Raw genomic sequence first — 25,898 nt, 5'->3', positions numbered from 1 at the left:
TAGGTTTCCATGTGCTGCACCACAGAGCAAGAACCGGAACCAAGGTACGCTCCTTGTTCAATCCCTGGACTGTTAAGTTATATTAGCTGGAATGATAATAGGGGTGCTACATTTGCCCTCACGACAATAAAAGAACAGAGACGTCAGCCAGGATTTTAGCCCCAGATCACTGTGACTATATATGCATGTCAGCTACATACATATACATACATTATATGTGTGGGCTCTTGGTGAATAAGGAAACCAATAGAGATCTACACAGAAATGTACCCAAGCTGATAAGTCTTGCCTCTCTTTCCCTCTCTCCACCCCCTCTCCCCCCCCCCCCCCCCCCGCCAGTTGAACAATAACAGAATACATTTCATTCACATGAAAACCCTCCTCCAGTTACAGTAGTTATTATGCCTCAGTAGGAGGGCGGCCTGCGTTTGCTGAGCTGTATAATCACTAATCATCATCAAAGATTCTAATCTCTGTTGATGGTTTATGTAACAGTGTATCAGGTGACCAGAGCCCAGTGGCGTCATCGCCTGGATCTTGTTTTTCTTTCAGTTGCCAGTATCCAGCCGTGAAAGAGCGTGGAATAACCTTTGTGTAAGGAACAAGTGATCTTATCTGTACACTGAAAACCCTCAGACATTCCAATGTGCGTGTGTGTGTTCGGGACACTCCAGCCTGCTTGTGTTTTCTGATCCTACTGTGAAATGGATAATACAATTTCTTAAAGAATGTTAATGTCCTGACTCGAGATCAGGTGCATTCTGTCTTATGGAGGGTTGTCCATGGAGCGGACAACATAAGGATTTCTCAATGAAAAATACAGTTCTCCGTACTCGGCGCCGTGACAGAATGGCCATAAAAGTGCTGTTTTGGGAGTTGGAACAACATTTAAAGAGGTATTTCTGAAATATCATCTTTGAAACCAACATGAATAAACACTTCTGAAAGTGCATGTCATTTTCTAATGAACCTACAGTATTTAGCAATTTCCAGTGCAATTTTAAGGATTGGCGTTTTCAGTTAGTACATACTTTTCTGTCTCAAAAGTCGAATATTTCATGTGGGGCACGAATGAGAATTCATATTCTGCAGAATAGTTAATGCAGAGTGTTGTGCTGCTTTATAATGCAGTTTGTCTTCAGAACCTGTCTTACAGTGCTAAATATAGGAAGATGTGTGTTTGACACTATTTTTAAAGTTTACACACTTTCTCATGCTTATGATTCTGACTGTACAGTTCACATCCGTGGTTAGGTCTCATTGAGTTCTGCTGAGACTGATCAACTTAATTCAGAGAATAGTAGCAGTGCCTTTGTAATAAATGAGGCTGAAGGCTTACAAGCAATCCTGAAGCACATGGCGGCTATGTGAAAACTTGTGCGAACTTGGTGGGGGGGGAAGTGGAGTGTGTGGTTTGGCTCTCCTAGTTTTTTAAAGAGTAAGTTTTTTTTTAAAAAATTATCCTGCTTAAATTATGTCATTAGAAGCAAAACAATACAGTCAACCCAGCAAAACATTTACAGCCAGTCCACTCAACTTTGAAGTTCCTTTTTGCAGGGAGGCACTTTTTAGTTGGCATTTATGTTTCTGTATGCAGTGGGTTCATGTGCACGTACTGTATTCCATTTACTTTAAAGTGATGAGACTTTTATCTAAAGCCTATACACAGTGAGATTACTACTTGGTCTTGAAAATGTGTGGTATATTTATATGAATAATTAAAATGAACCATATAAAGTCGGTGTTAAGTGTTCTCGATGCTGCAAATATAAATTGACATGCAGACTGACTATATCCTGTTGGCAAATTTTCAGTTTACTGGTTTGAAAGTTTTGACCTTCTGACCTTTCTTTCCCATTACAATAAAAATAGATACCGTAAATACATACTTGTGCACCTTATATGGTTCTTCCACTTTGTGTAGTTTTGAATGTCTTACCTTGATTATGAGCTTTCATTCAAGCTTCCATAAATCATTGAGCCAACTCCTGATTTTGAGATATGCATACCTTGTTTTGCATTATTTACTGTCCCTGAATTTAATAGAGATTAATTTTAAATTGAATTGGTATATAGATTAAATGCTTCTGTGAAGACCCTTATATGAATGTTAAATGTGGAGTCCTGTAGCTCAGTGGTTAGAGCACTCGTCTCGCAAGCGAGCGACCTGGCTTCAATTCCCGGCAGGGCAAAACCTTGGGCAAGTTTCCTTATTCCACGCGCCTGATAATAATCCCTCAAGAATTAAAACAATAATAAATTGTTCACTTCAATCCACGACTGTTTGTGGGACACTGCTGTGCGCAATTGGCTGCCACGTTTCACCTATAGATATACAGCTAATTCACCTTACAGTATATTCTGTGAAGAGCTTTGAGATGTCTAGAACACATGAAAAGTGCTATATCAAATGCAAGGATTATTATTAGTATTATTATTTAGTTGGATGGTTTTGAGGTATACATTTGAAATTTCTATTAGTCATCAGATTTTTTTCCTCTGAGATAGATTCCTAGATATTATGTATTCAACTTCAGTGGTTCTTAATACCAAATCGAAACGATAACGCATTAACATGCAGCTTTATAAATTATATTTTACATCACAATAAGAATAATAATCTCTGCATTGGATATAGCGTCTTATCAAGTCTTCAAGACGTCTCAAAGCGCTTGCTTAGCAAAATATTCTGTAAAGTGAATTGACTGTATATTTTGTGAGCAAATCGCGGCAGCCAATTGCGCACAGCAGTGTCCCACAAACAGTTGCACTATATAATGTATGCATTGGGAACAGCCATCACTAGTTACGAGACACCAGCTCACTGTTGGGAATAAGGGCAGGTATTTTATTCAAAAGTTCTCAGATAATATAGGTAGGCAAGGTGATAATAGGGCTTTAGTTCTTATAAGATGAAATTAATAGAAAGTAGCATTCCATTAAATCTTCTATATATACTTAGGTTGTGTGGCAAGCCTACAGGTACACTCCCCATCCCCCACTCTGCATAAGAAAACTATGAAACAGCCCAATTGGTCTTCCTATCATTGTTTCGTTTTGCCCACAAAATACCCAGTCAATTCACTTTGCAATATATTCTGTGAAGCGCTTTGAGCCGTCTGTTTTAGTGCTTTCTCCATTTTTCTCCTACTAGGTGTACTACGTATAATTGTATAATCTTCCTCCCCTTAAAAGCAGGTCAGTAACAAACAAGCATAATTGGTTTGAGCATAAAGCCAATTGTAGAGTTCAATAAGGCCAGTATTAGTGTGTTCACTACTTGTATCCTAAACATGAAGTTATCATGCTCCTGACGTGAAAGGCGCTATACAAATGTTATCATTTTAGTATTTTCATTCCAGAAGGAAGCAACTTTTCTGGTATTTGTGTTCCTCTTCCTGATCGGTGCTGAATTGCCAAGCTGAAATCGAATTTGCTTTTTTTTTAAACTTTCACTGAATTCAGTGTAATTTAGCATTGGTACAGTCTTTGGTTGGTTTCTACAAATACATCTCTAGCAATTAGATGTCCAGTTTGTGCCTCTGTCTGTTAGCTCCAATTCAGATTCATAAACTGAGGGACTTGCAAGTTGAAAGGAGATCTGGTGTACTCATAGTGTGCTTAGAGGGTCAATTAATAGATGTAATGATATTTAAATGTCATATCTATAATGTGCAAATACTTATTTATTTTGTTGAAATATTAATTCAACCAGATTATCATCTTCAGGATACAAATTTAGTACTGTAGGGGTTAGTTATAGCAAGCTATAAGGGCTTGTAACAAACCCTGTTTTATCATTCTGAAAGAGTGGAAGGGACAGAGACATTGTATTGTCCAGTTTCAATTAAACTTTAGCTATTAACAGAACAAATCGTATGCTATTTTAAATAGCATTTTTACAGTAAAAATGTTGCCTCATAGTAAAGTCCATATAAGGACAATATAGCATCAGTGCTGTTGCTCTAATCTTTCTCTCATAGTGGTTAATACCTTATGAAACACTATTTTCAGGGCCAAGGGGCTGGATCATTCAAATCAGCTTTGAGTTGGCTTAGAATAGAAATCAGTTCCAAAATGGAACAACATTTGTATGAAAAGTGGATGCAAGTAAAAAAGATTGATGCAGTGCTGCAATTACAATCCAAATTTTCTGATTGAATCTTTTGCAATTTTTATTTTCCTTTTCTGTTTGTTTTCTCTCTTTCTCCATTTCCCTGTCAAAATAAGATGATGAAAATGAGTTCTGGTTATTCATGCAAATCAGGTAACCCAGATAGTTATTAGCTTGTGACTACAATTCTCCAAAGCTATGTTGGGAAGGAGATGGATTTTTCATTAATAGTGATCGGAGGCTTAAAGCAAGTTACCTCATGAAACTCAGTGTTGTTAAATGAAGCTTGCAAACTATGCGAATGTGACCCAGCCTTAACTGGTGGAATGCAATTCGTTATTAGGTGACTAAACACCACCTTTCAAACTGGAAATTGGACCTAAAAATGTAGTTGACTGAAGCTGCTGAGAACCACCACCCTGGGATTGACTCCAGATACTTATCTCGGGATAAGTAATATCTTGCAGGTTCAAGACTGATTTACTTAGAATTAACATTGTTGTTCACTGGCATTGCCTAATTTTAATTTGCACAAAACAGGACAACCTGGTTATTTTGTGAGTTTAGTTATAATGTGATTGTCCATTGGACCCCCGAGCACAATTCAGAAAGCATGGCTGAATGACAGTCATTTTCCCATGAAATTGTGTTGGCAGTATGCTAGGTGCATGCACAAAGCACATAAATGATATCAAATGCAACTACTTTCAGGAACTAACATCTGCTATGCGTCTTGTAGAATCCATAGTAAATGCACTGTGATGCTACAACATCCAATTTTCAGAGTGGGGGGTGGGAGCGGGGCCTAACCTCGCTCACCAAATTAAAAAAAAAAAATTTTGGCTTTGTCAGTTTCTTCCAAACCAATTACACAATCCTCATGTATTCATTCACAGTATTCTAGAAACGCCAACGACAACTTGCATTTATATAGTGTCCCAGAGCAGTTAATGCTTTTTTAAAAAACAAAATGAATGAACTGAGATTTGAATAACACAAGTATTCTGTAGTGGTATAGTTTACTCCTGTGAACATGTGGTGTATTATTCGTACCAATTTTACTCACAATGCATCAGGTTAAGCACATTTTGGTATTCATCATTCTGTGAGTGTGTCGTGTGGTAATATTTGCCTTTTATTATTCCATGCTCCATAAGGGGAACCTCTGACTCCAACTTCTTCCTTTGTCTCCCCCATTGCATCCTGGTGAGAAATTACCATGTGGTGGGTACACTCTTGCTGTACCACTCTATACACACCATTTTAATGTAATGCGCTGTGCAATTAAACCTTCTTGATCTTAATCTATCATTAAAGGTATTAAGTATCCCAATTTGTGCAGGAAAGGAAATAAGTCTTCCAAAATTCTACAATGAGTTTATTTCATTTGGGTGAATGGTTAAGAGGTACACCCTGGCGTGAATTTGTGTACAATTATTATGTGAGTTTCAAGGATTTGATCTGGTCTGAGCTGCAATGGAATAACTCTTATTTCTGTTGAACAAAACAAGTGAAACATTTATAGTTTATTTTTAAGTTCAGCAAACATTTTGTGAAAGAATTGTAGGTGTGCATATTATGTATACAAGGTTACAGGATGTCTTTAAAAAATTACACAATCGTGTGTCTTGATAATAATTTTGGATCTGACTCAGTATAGACCAAAGTCCAACCTTAAGAATGCAGTATTTTCCTACTAGTTTCTGGATTCCTTCTGTGATGTCCTTATTCCACACCCCTCTGTTTAATGAGCATTAATTAGGAACCCAGATGTTAGTCGATCGGCGTATCACTTTCCCGGGGCGATAGTCCCTTCAAAAAAAATGTGGTCACCCAGTCCACCACTATTTGTGGGACACTGCCTTTTGCACCGGAATTGGCTTCACCACTTTAGTTAATAAAATTGATGTGTATTATCGAAACACGTGCTTGTGCACATTATACACATCTCAAATAATACTGTGTCATTTTGGTTACTTTCTATTATCTGGAGAACCTCTGTGAAACATCAGTCTCCTTTTGTACACAGGCTGGAAAATATGCTGTGAAAATAGATCAGGTTCCGTATAATCTGTGTGCTTGTGCCAGTCTCAAAAATAAAGATTGTTAGTATATGTCATGAACCTCACAACATCTTTGTACAGCACACTGTACTTTGGCCATGCGTGACAAAGTTTTAGGTGTATGTGTTTACAAAGATAAGATGTATTTACTTGCACAACAGACTGTTGTTAAGTTTGTGTAATGACTAGGTGTAAACTTGAAATCTATCTTATTGTAAAGCACGTGGATTTCAGGAGATCAATTGATTGATTGATTAAGTGGTGCCTGTGTGTAACCAGTACGCCTGAATTCTTGGAAAAGCCAGCTTGCTTTGGTACTATTTCCATTGTGCGGACCATTGGCCATAAATGGATGCTTAAACTACTTGTGGAGACAATCATAATGCAATACTTGATTCAAAGAAACTTAAGAATATCTTTTAGAAACCAGATTTTAAATAAATCCTTACACCACACTAAACACCTGCACTCATGGCGTATACATTTGGCAAATTTAAGTTCCGAAGCAACCTTCAAATGTTGTACACAAGGCTGCACCTATCCAAATCTTTCAGACTAATTTTGTAATTCTTTGGGAAACTTCCTGGAATGTGATGCAGAGTCACATCCCATTCCATTACCCGCCACTTTCACTCAGCTGGCTCGTGTCTTGTTTAGGTCCCTCATTCCTGGCGACAGTGCTTTCAACCTCTATACCCCAAATCTCTAGAATACCTTGCCCAATCCCTCTGCCTTGCCCCCCTCTTTGATAATCTTCAAATCATACCTGAAGACTTTCCTCTTTGACTATGCCTTCGGTCACCTACCCTCCCTTTCCAGATCGCCGTCAAACCACACCACTATGGAGCGCTTCGAGACGCTACCCTCACAAGGTGTTGTATAATGCAAGTTGTTGCTGAAACTCTCAATCTACCATCACCGTGTTTACCTGCATGTGTACAAAGTGTCTGTAGTTTTGATGCTGTGATTCAGAAAATAATTCTGAAGTTGGAAACTCATTGTATTTCTGGAATTGTCTGGATAGCTGGACAGAGAATATACTGTATCATTTGGAGCTGTTAAGTTTACAGGCACTGTACAATTAAAAAAAAATCTCCACAGCTTTCTGTGATGGAATGAATTTCTCCAGAAATATAAACAATGAGCAGAATTAATTTTATCCATTGTGCAATTTCCAAGTCATTTAATGGGAACCTTATAAATAACTGATACCCCAGAGGAGTAAAGAATTGTTTCGATGCTGACCTATGCTGTGCCATGGAGAAAGACATAGATGCAGCCCATGATCCCTCACACAGTGAGTACCTGATCTGGTTTGGTCTCTGCAAAGTTGAGGCACTTTCCCTACGATTTCAAAAAGAGTTGGGACATGAATTCAGAAACTATAGACCAGATAGGCATGGGGATAGTACTAAAGAACATTGTATACACGGTATGCTCCTTATTTGAATGCTGATTCTGTGTTTAGCTTGCTGACTCTTTGAGAAACGGTTCAAATAGAACCGGTTCTGAAGTAGCTGGAGGCGATTGATGCCTGGAATCCTCCTGTTTGCTCTGCGTGATGAAATCCAATGCACCAGCAATAATATGAAAATAACTGAGCATTGATGAGCACAGCACGTAAATGTGTGGTTGCTTCAAAGTTTCCTCTTGCAGTTTCTTCTCTCAGAGACCACACATATGTGGAACACTCAGTGATTTAGTTTGGAGACTTAAACATGTGTTTCAGACACCTGGCTGACCAAAAAAAAACTTTTTTTTCTGCTTCCCTTACCTCCCGTGGAGATTATGATTATTATTATGGAGTAGTTGGGAAGTCGGGTGGAGCCTCATCAATAGCAGTTAATTGACATACATAAAAATCAGCTATTGATATTTTATTCAGATCAAGATCGTTATTAAGCATACACCTAAATGAACAAACTATGATTGTGAGCCTCCTGGGAACATAGAAATGTCATTTGTGGAATGTGTACAGTCAGGGTTGAACAATGTAAAATGTAATGGTGGATTGATCTTCTGGCATTTATAACTTGATTACTTTCAGAGGTCAAGGAGAATTTTTTGAACGGTTTATCTTTGTGTTGTTGTACCTTTGGTTGCAAGGAATGGACTTTGAAATGCATGCTTTTTCTCATTCTGCTCATGTGTTGTCCCATGAGTCTAATTTGTATATGTATAAATATATTTAAATTCTCATCAATTTCCTTCCCTCATCACCTGAAGGTATCTGACTCTTTATTTTCTTTTTCTGGGTTCTAGTGCTTAAGGCCCTGGGTGACAATTCTTGACTTTGGTAGAGGGATCTAAAACAAGGGGATACAGTCTAAAAATGATCACTATGTCAATTGGAAATGAAATAAGAAAATGTTTCTTCAGATAGAGGGTAATGAGAATGTTGAACGCATTGTACCAGAAAGCCCCAGATGCAGTATTGAAATGGGATATTTATACTATAGATAAATAGTTGCTTAGGAATTAAGAAAGCTGAAGAAAAGCAAGGTGGGCAAATGGGAAGCCCTGATTGAGTTTCTCCTTCTTAACCCTAGACGCTGAGGCCTTTTATAACACCCATAACTGCTACCCTAACATAGATCAGATTACTCTAACCAGACTGGTGATCAAACCTAGCACCTTTCTGCTTTGTGTGCTTTTAGCTATTTGCTTCATAAACGTACCCAGCCAGCAACGAAGAGAATTCTCTTGAAATGCATTGCCAGAAGCCAATGGAGCAGAATGGCATTGAGAGAAAAACGAAAAGCATAGAGGCAATGTACAGAAAGGTATAAAACTTATTTTCATGCATTAAACTGGATATATAATAAAGTACAGAATTATACCAATGGAGAGGGAGGCAAACTGGTTTGTAATTAGTGTTTCCATTTTGCTGAGCAGAGAAAATTTACCACTGACACAACAGACCTAATGTCCCCTTGTTATACTGTCCCCATAAGCCTTGGGGCCATGCATATTCAGTGAATAAATTTGCAAAATGTAGTCTGCAAGGATCTGTTTTATATGGTTATTTTCCATTAGAAGGACATTGTAACCTGAAGTCACAGTCATTTCATTGTTAGCTTATTGGTTGGAGCACTTTCCTCACGAGTGAGAGGACCCAGGTTCGATTCCCGGGCATGGCCCAAAGTTAAGAGCAAGTTTCCTTACAACACACGCTTCTGTTGACTAGCAATAAGTAGGAACCCATTGTTAGTCAATTGACAGATCGCTTTCCAGCGGTAATAATTCTCCACCCCCGGCCTGGTCCACATCCCCCACCTTGCCTGTCCCACCATTGGCGGGTGGGCCTTCAGCCACTCTGCCCCCACACTCTGGAACTCCATCCTGCAGGCCCTCCACCTCGACCCCTCCCTTGCCTCCTTCAAGACTCGTCTCAAGACCCTCATCTTCGACCGTGCCTTTGATCACCCTCCATCCCCCCCCCCACTGCCCTCCACCCTTCCCAATCCCGACCCCCAGCACGGGTCCGAAACGGGTCCAAAACACTGATTGTCCAGCCCCTTGGGACGTCCTCCCAACGTGAAAGGCGCTATACAAATTTTGTTGTTGGTGTTCAAATAAAGGAGCTAATCTTTGGTGCTCTCATCAAGTCTTTACTTATACCAATAATGGGTGAGAAAAAAGGTTTTGAATGAACATTCCATAGTAATGCTGGACTATCAAGCAATAAGAGTTTTTATTTATAAAATACCTTCTAAGGATGCGTATAATTTTTGAAACACTTTATTGGGACAATGGAATGGGTTTTCTCCCATCTTCTTTCCAAGAATAGAATATTTTAAAATCCTGCTTGTTCATCTGCCGAGTTTAATAGGTCAAGCAAGAAAATGGATGCAAAGCCGACCTCCAACCTATCACCCTATATTTGGCCACCAAAAGTCCCCAAGGACAGTCCCAGAAGTGAGTCTTCTTTCTGATATTCTCTTGCCCCAAGATGGAAAATAATCTTGTGCCACAGATCCCCTGAAATGCACTATGTTCTCAATCCCAGCTGTATTCCTATGGGAAAGTCAGAAGTAAGATACTCCTCCACAGAGAATCTGACAGTAACCTAGTTTAGAAGTCAACTTAATAAATGGACTAATTGGACTACAGCAGAAGACTTAAACATTTTACGTCATCAGCCTTCCTAAAGAGCTTATCTGGGTTATCCTATTCCTACGTCCTTTAGTCTCTAATACTGAACAAGAATGAATGACTAATTTTACAAAATACTGCAGCTCCTGGGTCACTGGTATATAGAGAGGATAGGCACCTAAAGTAGTACAATATTTTTCTCATTGACTCAACGGAATAGTGCATGTGATTTTATAGCTTTTTAAAATCTTGTGGAAATGAGGTGCCAATATATTATAATAGTGTAGTATGGGCTTTTGTTGCCAGTATTCCTGGTATTGGGTCACGGATTCTTGAAGTCTCTTTGCCAACTACACTGTTTACAACAAGGCTGCTGAGAAACATTATTAATTTCATAGCATTTAATAGGCTTTAATTTTTTGAGGCCAACCCTGTTCAGTCCAGTAATGTACCATGAACATCATTTCTAAAATTCAAGTACCACCCCATGAGTTATATGTATTCACATCAGCCTCATTCTAGCACTCTTGTTATTTTTTGGGGGGTAATCCATCAATCGTATACAAGCAGCTTCCAATTTTAATTTGATTGTAAGAAATTGGGGTTGTAGAGGGGGAAGAGATTGAGGATGAGAAGTGAAGATTAGTTCAATGAAATAGAGAGCCAATTATCTGCACTAATTGGGACACAGTTCAGATAATGGTGCATTACTCAAAATATAAATTAGCTAAAGCAAACTAAAACAAATCTCAGTTATCCTGTCACTATACTACTAACCTATGCCTTCTGTCTCTCTACCACTATCTTGCTATTTTACCATTTTATGCCTATATCTTTCTCTAACCTTAAATTGTTACAAAAGTATAAACTCTTGCCTTCATATATGGGCAAAAAAATCGCATTGTACAGTGTAAAGTTGCTTGCATGCGTGTGAAATTACGAAGGATGTGATTTGTGCAGTGAACAAAACGTCTCTTTAGTAACCTGACACGCATAAAAGAAACTTCACACAACTGTATTTTTGGCTGGTAACTTATAGCCTCATGTTCACTTCACGCTGCCTCATGCCCACTTCTGCATCAGAGCCTGATGCTGATATTTATGTGGTAGAGTATGTAAAAGCCAGAATTCCACTAGAATACAAATCAACAACTGGGTTCCTGTGGCAACACATGTCTCAGAACAGGCACCAAATTCACACCATGATTTGAATTTAGAGTTCAACATTGGTACAGTTTCAAATAATGCTAATTTCTGGGATGATTTGCATTCTGCTGATCCTGCTTCATAGAAAAAGCTTGTACAGAACTGTATAATTACAGCATGTGAAGAACTCTTTCACAACCATTGTTTATATGCTTAGGGGATATAGTTGAGTGGAATAACCTCAAATAAATACACTAGGAACAATAAATAAAATTGACATGTACCTAGCAAGGCTACTTGAAAATGAGTTTATCGGCTGTATTCTGAAACTCTTGCGGAGGCTGGGAATAATCCACTAACCACTACTGTACCATAGTGGTTTGCGTGCTTGCCTTGCAAGCGAGTGTACCCAGGTTCGATTCCTGGGCATGGCAAAACCTTAGGCGTTTCCTTATTCCACACGCCTTGTTTACCTAGCAGTAGGTAGGAACCCAGTTGTTAGTCGATTGGCAGATCGCTTTCCGGGGATTATAATCCCTCCAAAAAATAAATAAATATAATAATGATTTGGTCACTCAATCCACTTATGCTGTGTGCAATTGGCTGCCTCGTTTCGCCCACAAAGTACAGTCACTACACTATACAGTATATTCCCGCGAAGTACTTTGAGACTTCTCGAACACGCGATAAGGTGCTATATCAAATGCAAAGATCATTATAAAATAATTGTCTGATGAGGCTGAAGTACTTTTTTTTCAGTTTTTGGGTGTTTTTGTCATTGTTTATCATGACTATAAGTTGTTGATCAATCTCGGTTTGTCCAGATGTGTTTTTTTTGTTTTGGAGAATTCTTTTTGTCATTCTCAAATTGGAGATTATTCCAATGCTCTATTCGCCGAACTCCCCAGCTCTACCGTTCGCAAAATCCATTTAATTTAAAACTCTATCTATTCTCGCCCGGACCAAACTCTGTAACCCCATCACCCGAGTCCTTGCCTGGCTTCACTGTCACAAACTGATCGATTTCAAGATCCTAACATTTATTTACAAATCAGTTCATGCCTTGGCCTTACCTCTCTGACCTGCTTCCACACCACGCCTCTGTTGCTGCCTGAAATCACATCTGAAGTCCTTCCTCTTTGACCATGCCTACGGTCATCTCCCCAGCTCAGTGTTAAGCTCTGCCACTATTAAGCGCTCAGAGATGTTAGCCTGCCTGAAGGGCGCTATATAAATTCAATTTGCTATTGATAGCCAGCAGTATTCTGACGCTTCTTTTAGTCACTCATCTGCCACCACAATCTGGCTAATAGTAATAATAGGAATTACTAGAGTGTGTGGATTTGGGATCCTGGATGTTTTGGATCTATGACATTCGTATTTTTGTTTTCCTTCCTCTTTATATTTTAAAATATTAGATATTTTAAAATATCTAATGTTCTATTTGCTTCCGTTTAATTCTGCTGTTATTGCTTAACTAAAATTAATTCTCATATAGCCTGACACTGTTGCCTAGAATCTGCCTGGTTTGCTGGTGGAATATAAAGCAATAGTGGTAGCGTGGAAACAACTTTGCACGTTTTAAGCAGTGAATTATGATTTTGTTTTTCTAAACTGTGTAATTTCCAGCCTTGAACTCTGTAGAAAGATTGGAGACACCAGCAATGCTGAAAACTTCTAGGTAGCCTGTCAAAGCAGGCTGGCAGCTTCACCTGGCCCTGGCCAGAAAACCATGGAAGTTCAGTTTGATGATATCTTACTGCTCTAGTGTAAATGCCCCTGCCTGAAGTCCCAGTTTAGAAAGAACTAGAAACTCGTTCTGAAGCAACAGAGACACCTGTTACAATGCTGCCAAAAAGGCATATAACATTGACAACCATGTTGTCATCTAAAAGAGCAATTGATGTGGCTCAGGTTACTTTGCGAGTCTTAATAACGACCATAAAATTGTGAAGTACAAATGGCCAGACACCTCCTGTAGTGTATTTACTTTTCTCCCTCATGCTGCTTTCTGCTCCAGGTGAAATACATTACCTCTCCCTGTGCATTTGTTTGAAGGCCTTTCCATTTCCTATTTCATCAAAACATGTACATCTCTCATTCTTTAAAAAACAGCACAATTCTGTTTTGATTAATAAAATAATTCCTGGCTCCCAATTTGGCCCATATGGTTTTATTTGTCTTGTCATTGAATTGCTGCTGCAAATTTATACAAATGTTTGCAATTTTTCTTTGTTATGATAAAAAAAAACAACTGCCTCTGCTACAAGTATTTAATAAAGTTTGAAAAGACTTTATATGTAAAATATAATAATGGATAAAAAACTGTATTGGGGGCTAAGAGTTAATAGACAAAGTAAAACTAGGAGGCGATGCTAGAAATCTTTCCCTTTAATTTTAGAAAAGCTAAAAACACACATTTTTAGCAGAGTTCTCAATGCCAGGAAAATGTTTCTGCGATTAGTGATCAGAAAGAGTGAGACTGAATGAAGAGCCATTTAAACAAGATGACCATGAATCTTCTTAGAGGGAGACGAGTCAAAATTGATTACAGTTTTAAACCAACTTGAGTCTCTCTTCAATAAGTGACTTGACCAATTTGAGTTTCGATAATATTGGATACCTTACAATATTACAACCAATTTTCAGCAGCAGTGTTTGTTGCTTGTTTCTGGAAAGATGGGATGCATCTTGGTGCCTCTTTAGGCAGCCAGCTTACTGCCATTTTCAATGACACCAATTCATTATTTTTATTGGATTTGTCCCTAATGTGGCTTTCACGTGGTAGCGTGGTAAAAGAAAAACCTTTCACTTTTGTGCCATCTTAACATGTTGAAATATATCAAAGCATTGCATGCGTGATTTCAGTCAAGCATAGTGACTTTTTTTTATAGAAAGGCGGCAGTCATTTGCACCATCAAGGTTTAATAACACAGCCCTCAGGGTTGTGAATGGCTGATTAATCAGGAGGATTGTTGGCCAGGACACCAAGAAATAATTCCCTTCTGTTTTCCAATCATGGCATGGAATCTTTCATGTGTACATCTGAAAAGAGAATTCTTTTAATAATAATACTCCTTGCATTTGATCATGTGGGGCGCTACCCCAAGTGAAGGGAGCTAGATAAATGCAAGTTTGTTGTTTTCACGTTGTCAAGATGTCTCAAAGCACTTCACAGGATATACTGTAAAATGGATTGACTTCTTCCCTACTACACCATTCTAGTCTTATTTTAACAATAAATTGCATTTATATAGTGCCCTTCAAGCAGGATAGTGCCTCGGAGCACTGCAAAATGTTGGGGTTGGATGCCAAGAATGGGGGGAAGGGGAGCTGAACATAGAGGCAGTCGAAGAGATAAGTCTTCAAGTGGGATTTAAAGAAAAAGAGGAGACGAGGCAGAGGGATTGAGGCTGAGAGTTCCAGAGGTGAGTGCAGTGACTGAAGGCACGGCCACCAATGGTGGCACAGAGGAACAGGCCTGTGTGGCTCAACTAAGGGGGCTGGCAGAGGAGCGGGGTTCAAGCAGATCAGAGAGGTAGGGAAATGCTAGGGCATGAAGGAATTTTATTTTATCTCTCTAATATAATCTATTTACCTTTACTTACTTGTTTGCCTCTGCCTCATGAAGATCTGTTTTGAAAATCAACTCCACACTTAAAAAAAATTGTCTTTCTCAGTCATCAAGGCCTAGATGCATGAAGATTAACCTGGTTTAATCACAATGCAAGTACTTAAACTGTTGATTTTTACAAGCCAAGTTAAAATCACTGCTGTATAAGGCTTATTTCGTTTAGCAGCTAGATTACAAACATCTTGTGGAGCTCTGAGGGTTTGCCATTATGTTCAATATATACTTTATTGCAATGGTTGGATCTTTACCCTTTATATTAATGAATGTATAATTAGAAAACATGGAATACTTGAGTTGCTCTGTGCTTGAATTTCTTTAAAAAATGTAAGTTTAGTTATAAAGGGTTTTTTATAACTAATAATAATAAGCCTAATAATAATCCCACCAAAAAACAAAGCAATAATAGATTGGTCATTTTCAGTCCACAACTGTTTGCTGTGCGCAGTTGGCTGCCGCGTTTCGCCCACGATATACAGTCAATTTATATATAGCATATTCTGTGAAGAGCTTTGAGACGTCTAGAAGACGTGAAGAGTGCTATATCAAATGCAAGGATTATTATTATTTGTAAAAATCAAGTATTTTGCGGTTCCCTGTTGTCCATGCTCTATTTCTCATGCTTAATCAATGGACACTATCTCCACAGTGTGACCCATTGGTGGCTGATTTCACTGATATTCCTCTCACAGATAAAGTATGCTTTGAACCTGCATTAAAGTATTCGTAAAGCTAGACAGAGTAATAATAATAATAGTCCTTGCATTTGATATAGCACTTTTCATGTCTAGACGTCTCAAAGCGCTTCAAAGATTATACTGTAATGTGAATTGACTACTTTCGAGTACTTTCAGTATAAAGTATTTCCCCTTCAAAAACACTGAGAGCAGTGGTATTAATTGATCAGCAAGCTTGTTGTTGAGTGCCAAGTGTTATTGGTGTGATGGGAGGGGGGTTCATGTATGCCCAGTCTATAAATAAATCCAACCATTTACAAAACTTAATGATATCTGCTCAGTGCCTTCTCTTCCCCCTGGCTGACAAAGTATGATGGGATGCCAATTAGAGGCCATGATTTCACCAAACACTAGAGTTCCCAACATGAGTCCAAACATATTATGGCTCTTTCGGAGTCCTGTAGCTCAGTGGTTAGAGCACTCGCCTTACAAGCGAGACACCTGGTTTCAATTCCAGGCAGGGCGAAACCTTGGGCAAGTTTCCTTACTCCACACACCTAATAATAATCCCTCTAAAAAACAAAACAATAATAAATTGTTCATTTTCAATCCACGACTGTTTATGGGACACTGCTGTGCGCAATTGGCTGCTGCGTTTTGCCCACAAATATACAGTCAATTCATTTTACAGCATATTCTGCGAAGCACTTTGAGAAGTCTAGAAGACGTGAAAAGCGCTATATTAAATGCAAGGATTATTATTATTATTAAGCCTTTAGCTATACTGGATGAAATCGGCCAACAGGGATTATTGAGGCCAGTCTTCTTTTGTCTGAAGTAACTGAGGGCAGTCTCCACGAGCTTAACAATGCCTAAAGCCTGATGCCGAGGCAGGGAGAGGGGGAAGGTGGTGATAGGCATGGTTGAAGAGGAAGGTCTTCAGGCGCAACCTGAAAATGGGGAAAGGGAGGCAAAGCGAAGGGATTGAAGGAGGGAGTTCCATACCTTCGGGACGTAGTGGCTGAAGGCACAGCGGCCAATGGTGGAGTGGAGGATTTGAGGGACAAGGATGTTGCCAGTAGAGCGGAGGCAGCTGGTAGGGCTATGAGGAGAGAGGAGGTAGGGGGGTGTCAAGGTGTGGAGGGATTTAAACTAGTGAGGATCTTGAAGTTGATCCACTCTGTGTCAGGAAGCCAGTGGAGTTTGGCAAACACTGGGGTAATCGGGGTGCAGAGTTTGGTGCCAGTGAGAATGCGGGTGGGGAAGTTTTGAATGAGTTGAATATTGTGAATAGTGGCAGAGGGGAGACCACCGGTAAGGAGTGCATAAGCCTATGGAGTGACGTATTGTTGGTGACAGGCAATGTAGCGGAGGTGGAGGAAAGCGGTCCTGGCCAAGGGCCGGATGTGGGGGAGTTAGGATAATTGGGGATCGAACCTGACACCTAAGATGCACATGGGTTCAGATATAATATACATTTCAAATTATGCAACAGCCTAATCTGATCTGTCCTAAATGTTTCTAGTTCAAACCAAACTCAATCTTCCTGCCTCTACCTTCGACTCCAAGACCAATGCTGTTTTGCCATTTTAAGGCTGATGAGCCTTAACTTTCTATCTTTCTAATGGCTTCCACTTTCTACAGCTCAGTGTAAAGCAGATCAAGGCTTTCCTGCTTGGTTCCCATTAGGGGCTGCTCACCTCAAACAACCACTTCCAAAGATACCCACTTCACCTCATAGTGCAGAATCACAGTATCTTGCTCAACTCCCTCAACTGTCATTTAAATCCTACATCTGACCTCTCATTCGCTCAGCTTTCCCTCAATTCCACAACAGCCTATCTCTGCCACTGCCCTCCTCCTGACTGCTGAGACCTTCATCATGCACAAGCTAGATTATTTTGGTGTTCTGCTTACTGGACTCACTAACATCTCCCTACAAAAGCTACTGAGCATTCAGAACTCTAAATGGTGCCCATCCAGCCCATGTCCTCTCTCAAATCAGGGTCTGCAAGCCCATTTTTCCCCATTCCCCAATAGATCAAATTCAAGATCCTTGTTCTCATTTTCAAATGCCTCCATGGCCTCACCCTATTGTACTCCTGCAACCTTAAAAATACAAAATTACATTTGTAAAGCGCCTTTCACATTGGGAGGAAGTCGTAAGGCGCTGAATAGTTAGGGATTACAAGACAGAGCGGTGTTCCTGTCAGCTGTGAAACACTTTGAGACGTTTTGATGTTGTGATAAGGTGCTTATGCAAATACAAGGAGTATTCTCTCTTGCACTATGCTCTGCAAGCTTATTATCCCATTCTTGCCCAGCAGCCCTGGCTCCATAACCCTCAATTTTAAGGTCTTCATCATCCTTATCTTCACATGCCTCCACACACTTGCCCCATCCTACTCCATCCAATCTTCTGTGACCGTATTTTTCACCACAATCTATGGATGAGCTTTCAGACACATTGCCATTGCCCTCTGGAACTCTCTTTCAAAATCCCACCATGTTGTCCCCTCCATCTTTGCTTTCAAAATTCATCTAAAGATCTTTGACTCCAATTTTGGTGACCCCCACGTCCACTCCAATCATCCTCTGTCTCCCGTCCTTGTAAACTCCTTTGCACTACTGTTCACTGAAGTTCTCCCTACATGTAAAGCGCTATATAAGTGCAAATTGTTTTATCCATTATGAATGAGCCAATATTTATTCTGGGTTGTCAGACTTTTTTTAGTACAAATTCAGAAATCCTTTGTGAAAATGTAATGGTTTGCTCTCAGCTAATGTAAGGTTCCATTTGTAAATCTTGTACAAATGATTGATGCAATGTTTGTGTTTTAGAGGTTTTCAGATTTGTTCCATGTTATTGTCAGAGCTAAACTGTAGGTGGCAGCATTTCTGTACTATGACAAGCAGTTGAGTTTGGTAATAATTGTCCTCAGTAATACTGTATACAGGAAATTTTACAGCTTCAGTTTATTCCCTTATTTACCCCATAATTAAAATTTTCCACATGTACATAGTTAAGTTGAACCTCTAACAGATGTTACGTTGGGGTTCAACAAAGCATCTAATTTATTCACTTATATCTCTTTTGCCCAGAGATATGTATTTGTAATCGCCAGACACCTGGGCAATAAGATAGATATGTGAGACAAGCTGCGTGTCAGTGAAAATGATATCTGATGGAAAAACTTTAGTTTTCCTTTTACCATGTCTCTTTGACCGTGCCTATAGTTACATTCCCCTTCTACCGTACTCAGCATCCAACCCAGCCAATGTGCAGTGCTTCAAGGCGCTATCCTTCGTGAAGGGCATTATATAAATGCACGTTAGTGTGTTAGAAAGGGTGATACAGGAATCTGTTTTTTTTTCATGAGTAGGCTTCCTCGGGTTCTAAGTGAAATATTATCTGTGTGCTCGACTTTAAAGAATACTGTTTTTATAATTAATTCAACTTGTTCACAGTAGAATTTTTCAATTATTTAAATACATAATGAAAGAAGAAAATGGGTGTAATGCATTTTAAATATGTGCTTTGCAATGCTGATGTCAAATAATTTACCACTGCAAAATATTACAATTGCCACAAGCATTCTAAAGATTTGTAATTATTTTAAAATATATTTTTATTATATTATAAACGTACATAAGAACTTATCTGCCATCTAACTAGAAAAATAAAGGCAAGCAAACCGTGATACATGTGTTTCTAAGTAGTTGCAAGCGTATAATGAGTGGAACTTGAGAAATTGAAATACACTACAAACATCAGTGCCCAATAATTGATTTCCCTGTAATCTGTATTTTAAAATATTATTGTGTGCAATGTTTGTATTGGGTGGTAATGTATATGTTCACGTGAATGGGAGGGGTGGGGGGGGTGGAGAGAGTCAACGTGGTTTTGAAGCGAGGGATACTGGCATCTGAACCTTAATCTTTAAATTGTGCCCGACCTGAGTTAGAGAGTGGGTGAGAGCTGAGTGTGGGGTGTGGGCGGGTGTTCACTATATGGGGAATGTATGATGATGAGGTCGGAGGACTTTATTGAATATGTTATGTTAATGAGGATCAGGTGAGCCAATGGCGGGGCAGACCTTTGAATAAATTATGCTAATGTGGCGCCGAGGGGTTTTGTGGAGCGGAGCGGCGGTGAAGGCTGTTATTAACCTCAGAGCCTTCTTTGTGGAGCAGTGGAGGTGCCTCTGCTCAGGTTCACACAGGGCTTCTGCCTGAAAAACAATCCCAATTTAAAACCTTAAAGAGGTTTTTCCCATCGATTGACGATCATACTTCTAAACACAGGAGAACTCTTGTGTTTCCAGTGTGCATTTCCTTCGGAATAGCATGAATGCTGAATATTATAAGTCCCTGGCGATGGAGCTTGGAGTGTACCAGCTGAGAAATTTTTCGATTTCATTCCTTTCTTCTTTGCTCGGAACAGAAAACGCTTCAGTAAAACTAGACAGTAGGTAAATGTCGCTTGTGCATTTGTTTTTTTTTGGTGTGTGCAGTTCGGGTCTGTTGTTCAGTATTAGGCAGGCGGTGCAGTATATCAAATGTCACTGCTTTAGGGCCATTGCTATAGTCTGCAGTACTGAAGGTGTTGATGGTTTCGAGGTCAAAGACTGTCAATTCGTGGGGGATCGTATAGATATGAAGATTGCTCTTTAACGTATGCTTGTGCATGATGTATGTCGAGAGGAAAATACTGAGCTGAGATTAACGCAGGGCAAAAAATGGCTGGCGTTGTCTTGCAGGCTTGTCGTTATTTTGCCGCATTACAGCGGGGCATCTACCTTGGACTCAGCAGAAACACATGTAGAATTTTTGTTCAAATCTGTTACATTAATTGGTCGGACGTGTTCAGCCCTTAAGACAGAAACATTTGCAGTTCGTTGATGCATTGTTAGTAAGCTGGTCGCTGCTTGTTATATACCCGGGGGGAAATAACATGCATCAGAATGAGACAAAAACAAGACTATTATCAGGTTACAATTCTTTGTGCTCGATCTCGAAAGGGGCTTCTCGATTTGGCTCCTTTTGTTTGTTCTGTTTTTCTTAAAATTCTGTTTTCAAATCCAAATTGATCTGTTAATTGTATTTTTCTTTGCAGCTCCTCTGGTGCCAGTGTGGTAGCCATAGACAACAAAATCGAGCAAGCCATGGTAAGTGGACATGGGTCGTACATAATTGTATTTGTGTAGGCAGAGGGGATTGATAAAATGCATATGGGGTAGAAAAGTATATAATTTCCCGGAAATCACGGAAAACATGACTGAGCAAATTTCTGAAATGGTTCGAGAAAGAAAACATCGTTGCACTGCAATTTTCTAAAATACCACCAAAAATGTCAGTTCCAGGAATAGGAAGGAGAATTCACAAGTTACAGGTGTAACGTTGCTGACTCGACAGCTCTTACGTGCCTGCGTTTTCATTGCTCCTCTTCCTTGTATAGCGAGGGACGACGTTTGCCCTCATTGTTCATACGTTGGGGAGTCATTACAGTAATGTTCAAGGTGAAACTGGGCACCTTTTGGAAGCCCTGTGTGATTGGGGATTTCAGATTCTGACCCAGTCCCTGCCCCAAGCTCCGAATCTCCTTCTAAGACTGTTTTAGTGTTTATCTCGCATAATGGGAGCTCAAAATTCACGGTGGTTGCACTTTTGTTTTTTTTAAAAAAAACTCATACGTAATTCCAATGTCATTTTACTCGCCCTTTTCCCTGTTTATGCACTGAGAGCCCGGGCAGTAGGTCAATCTATATACGTGTTATCTATTGCTCGTGCTATGACACCAAATGCTTAATAGCTGTAGAATTGCGTGTTGTTTTGTGCGAGGCGAGGCTGTCAGTGATAGCTGTTGGGACCACTGTTTGACGTGAATATTGTTCAGAGCAAACCCAAGAGGGTCCGGTGGTCGGGTGTCTGCCAACAGCCCTTGCACTGAACCGGGAGTTTAGAATCGTTTACCATCCGGTTGGTGTCGGGCTAAAGCCGGTCTCACTCCGGTCTCACTCCAGTCTGTGGAGGTGAGCATTTCGGTAGCCATTCCTGTCGCCCGCGGGTGTGCCGTTGGGGTTTGAACGGCAGCTGACCTCGCCACGAGCCTCTTCGGGGGGCGGGCGGTGAGAGGCGCCGCGTCCCCGGAGCACTGGGCTTTGTTGTGCCGACGGGGCTCTATGTGTGTGTGTGTTTTATTATTTTGTACAGACGCGGGGCCCTCCCGCCATAGTATGTTCGGGCCGTTTTGTTTTGAGGGCTGTGGCCGGGCCCCGGGACGGAGCCGACGGTGTTGGCCGCTCGGCGCCTCTCGCACGAATCCTGCGGCTGTTGCCGGGGCTCCGAGCCTTAAACCCGGGCTATAAATAACTCCGGCGCCCATTGGCCGAGCTCCGGGTGACGCGGCGCGCGCTCAGGCGGCTGACGTCAGCGGTTGTTAGGAGCGGCCCGGGGGCGGGGCCAGTGTTTGCACAGCGCCGGAGGGGGTCGGCGACTCTCTCTGCCTCATCCCCACAGACCGCGCACGGCAACCCGCACAAACCGCGCACAGCAACCCGCACAAACCGCGCACAGCAACCCGCACAAACCGCGCACAGCAACCCGCACAGACCGCGCACGGCAACCCGCACGGACCGCGCACGGCAACCCGCACAGACCGCGCACGGCAACCCGCACGGCCCGCGGTTGGGGAACCTGGTTTAGTTGCTAAGGGGCTGAATGGTCCGAAGACGCGCTCCCCGGCGCCTCTCCCCACCCCTTCCCTGACTGCAGTTTCCAAGCGGCCCTTTTGCACAGCCTCTGTGCACCGCTGGCACCGCTGGCCAGCGCCCCGGCACTTGACATGCAGCCGCATAAACCACGAGAAGAACCCCAAAACAACTGCGCTCACCAACCAGTCTCAGCGTTTGAGTCTTGTCAGTATCGGGGTAATGTTTCCATTTACATATATTTTCAAACTGCAAGTGTATGCAAAAGGTAAACGTTCCTTTCCGGGCCAAAACCCCACATGCATTTGTTGCAAAACATGTCTATTACATCAGGTGTCTCATTTGAGGTTTGTTTGTCAACAGAACAATCTGATTGTAAAAGTAAGTTAGAATTCCTCAGCAAATGTGGTTAAATAAGGCAGATAAATAAACAACTGTACAATAAAACTAAATAATAATCCTTGCATTTGATATAGCGCTTTTCACGTCGGGAGGACGTCCCAAAGCGCTTCACAGAACACACTGTAAAGTGAATTGACTGTATATTTGTGGGCGAACGCAGCAGCCAATTGCGCACAGCAATGTCCCACAAACAGTCGTAGATTGAAAATGACCAATTTATTATTGTTTTTGGTTTTGGAGGGATTATTATTAGGCTCTGTGTGGAGTAAGGAAACTTGCCCAAGGTTTCGCCCTCTGCCTGGAATTGAACTCAGGTCTCTCGCTTGCAAAGCGAGTGCTCTAACCACTGAGCTACAGGACTCCAATTACCTATTACCCAATGATCAGTAGCCCTTCATTCTAATGCCATGGTGACGCTGTAGCTCAAGACATTTAACATTCGACCGTCAACACCAAATGCCAGGATAGGGAAGACCAGCTTTAAGCTTCATGTTTATTAAGATATGCAGCTGTATAAACTAACTGTAATATCCTATTAGTTAATTTGGGAGAATAAGCTTTTGGGTTTGAATTCCAATAAGTCCACGTAGCCCTTCACCCTTTCAAAGTTAATCTAATAACTTAGTTATCCATACAGACGCCTTGTTCTGCCCAATGCCAACTGCAATCCATTGGATTTTAAAACAAAAAGAAAATGCTTATGTCGGTGACTGATTACATTGTCACTCTGTATACACTTAAGAGAGTTCAGTCAAAAATAGTTGTATGGGACGTCTAGAAGACGTGAAAAGCGCTATATCAAATGCAAGGATTATTATTATGTGGAGCTCCTTTGACAATAAAGTTTCGACGTAACAGAGCTTCATTAGGAAAGCACATTATAAATTCATTGGGATTATAATTTTTAAAAAAAAATTGTAACAACCTGCACGTTAAAATTACTGGATAAGGGGCCCGGGGTCTACTGTAGCAATGCTGGAGGTTTGGGATAAATGCTGTGAGGTGATGACGGAAAATAAAGTAAAGAAATGTAGTTTAGCATTTAAATATTTTCAATTATTCTCTTTTATAGGATCTGGTGAAGAGTCACTTGATGTATGCAGTGAGGGAGGAGGTGGAAGTTCTGAAGGAACAGATCAAAGAACTGGTAGAAAGAAACTCCCAGCTGGAACAGGAAAACAGTCTGCTGAAGACTCTGGCTAGCCCTGAGCAGTTAGCACAGTTCCAGGCACAGCTACAAACAGCTGGTTCTTCCCCACCGGTTTCTCAATCAGGACAAACTTCTCAACCCACACCACCAAGCGGGGGATCATCAGCTTAAAGTCATGGTTGTTACAGTCCTTTGGGGACATCAGGCTTTGCAGAGAGGAGAAATAAAGCTGCCATATCAATCATCATGTAACATTTCATCGCACACCAACAATTCCAAACTGGTTATGGAAACTAGAACTGTATCAATTCCAGAAAGAAACTCTCTTCAGTGTTGAGATAATCGTCTTTTGGCTAAAGGAGACTGGTTGGGGATGTGGAATGAAACCTTGTTCTCTCAAAGAGAGTGGTTATATGCACAAAAGAAGAAAAAGCAGCCGTGCAGATCTGAGTGCTGGTTACCGATCATTGCTCATGCTGTGGAAATGTGTGCACATCCAAGTTTTCCATTCAGCGCACCTGCATCTGTGTGTGTGCGCCTGCGTGTGTATGTCTGTGTGTGCGCACGCTAATATAATCGCTTCCTGACAATTAGAGGACGGAATGGAGGTGGATTGAAGGAAATCAGATACTGACTAGAGAGTCTAAGGGGGCCGTGCCCTCCTTTACAGCACTATAGGCTACTTTGAATTATATATGAGCTACGAAAATGGTATATGAAGGCAAAGCTGAGCAGTATTTAACTTGAACTATAGAACTGTCACCTTGGACCTTAAAATTGATAAGTTCGTTATGTTTACACTGCTTTTCCAAGAGACGGAGAGGTGTAGATTTTTCAATTTAGATGGGACGCTAAAGATTTGAGGCAATCGGAAGGTCATTCACCTATTGTAAATTGTGTACTTAGTGTAAGTATTGTGTAATAAAGAATTGTAAGTTTTACGTTGTACAGGTTGAAATCTATCTGTTTCACTGATCTGAATGTGTTTGGACATTTTATATGCTGTTGAACAAAATGGCATTGATAATTAATTATGCTGTCCTAAGACATACAGGGCTGGAAGAATTTTTTAATGTATGTTAATGGTCCATGATTGGTGGTAATAGAAAGGAAATGGTCCACTGGTCCCATTTCTTGTATTTATCAAAAGTAAGAAGCAGCAAGAATGCTCTACATTACATGCACTAACAGTAGCAGTCTGTCAGTCAGCCAAACTTGCTGGAAGATGAAACCTGTCGGGTTTTCAGGTGATTAGATTCCAGTGGATGCTCTGTGGACAGCAAATTTTGGTTCAGTAGCCCATTGGTCTGTCAAAATCTATAGCCTAGTTAGATTTTTGTCAGATCCAGGACCAATGAATTCATCCAGCCCAGACACATTTTCTGCTTCTAGCTGGCTGCTGAATACCTAAAGTAAAACTATATTCAGTAATAGTATTTGTAACATCCACAAGTGTGTGTTTTGACAATGAAGCACTCTAGACTCTTAAAGAAACTTCTGTTAGCAACTCCAGTTTCTGATATGGATTTCACAGTAATAGTGTTGCTTATGTTCTGGTGCATGTTCTGAAGCAGTTGTAACACATTCAGTTGTACGTGACTGCTGCACAACTTCTGAACTATCAATAAACTCATGTTGGTAAATAATTGGCTGTTGATTGAATTGTAGTGACTTGTTGCCAGATCTAAGACTTCATGAGAATGGATCAGTTATTATGAGACACCAAAAACAGGTCTGCAAGTAAGATTTTTTGGGGGAAAGCACGGTTTTGTTTATGCCCAAAATATCCAGAATTGGCCCCTCTATAAAGATTAAATTTAGTAGAGCTTTTAATTCCTAAATTTGGCTTATTGTGGTAGACTTGCTGGATAGTAATTGTAATTCAGTTAACAATCTGATGGATAATTTTT

At 40.5% G+C, this 25,898-nt stretch overlaps 1 protein-coding gene across 2 annotated transcripts; it reads left to right on the top strand.

Annotated features, from left to right (window-relative positions):
• The first annotated feature begins 550 nt into the window (after positions 1-550).
• Positions 551-25,634, top strand: LOC103177602 (TSC22 domain family protein 1). Of its 2 annotated transcripts, none has more exons than XM_042334666.1 (3): positions 551-896; positions 20,843-20,894; positions 23,911-25,634. In XM_042334666.1, the coding sequence occupies exons 1-3, from the start codon at positions 769-771 to the stop codon at positions 24,157-24,159; spliced, it is 429 nt and encodes a 142-aa protein (XP_042190600.1). In that variant the 5' UTR covers positions 551-768; the 3' UTR covers positions 24,160-25,634. The 2 variants fall into 2 exon arrangements, with proteins under 2 accessions (XP_042190600.1, XP_042190601.1); XM_042334667.1 differs by lacking the exon at positions 551-896 and adding an exon at positions 19,823-20,198.
• Positions 25,635-25,898: the final 264 nt, after the last annotated feature.

Source organism: Callorhinchus milii, unplaced genomic scaffold, assembly GCF_018977255.1.
Source record: "Callorhinchus milii isolate IMCB2004 unplaced genomic scaffold, IMCB_Cmil_1.0 Scaffold4, whole genome shotgun sequence".
Taxonomy (NCBI): Eukaryota; Metazoa; Chordata; class Chondrichthyes; order Chimaeriformes; family Callorhinchidae; genus Callorhinchus; species Callorhinchus milii.
This window is presented reverse-complemented; position numbering and strand designations above follow the sequence as displayed.

Bases quoted from the DNA above. Each gene is read 5' to 3' on its own strand.
- LOC103177602 (XM_042334666.1), top strand. From the start codon at position 769: ATGGAGGGTTGTCCATGGAGCGGACAACATAAGGATTTCTCAATGAAA. The intron at 897-20,842 runs GTATTTCTGAAA...TTTTCTTTGCAG, and splicing joins TTGGAACAACATTTAAAGAG to CTCCTCTGGTGCCAGTGTGG. The intron at 20,895-23,910 runs GTAAGTGGACAT...TCTCTTTTATAG, and splicing joins ACAAAATCGAGCAAGCCATG to GATCTGGTGAAGAGTCACTT.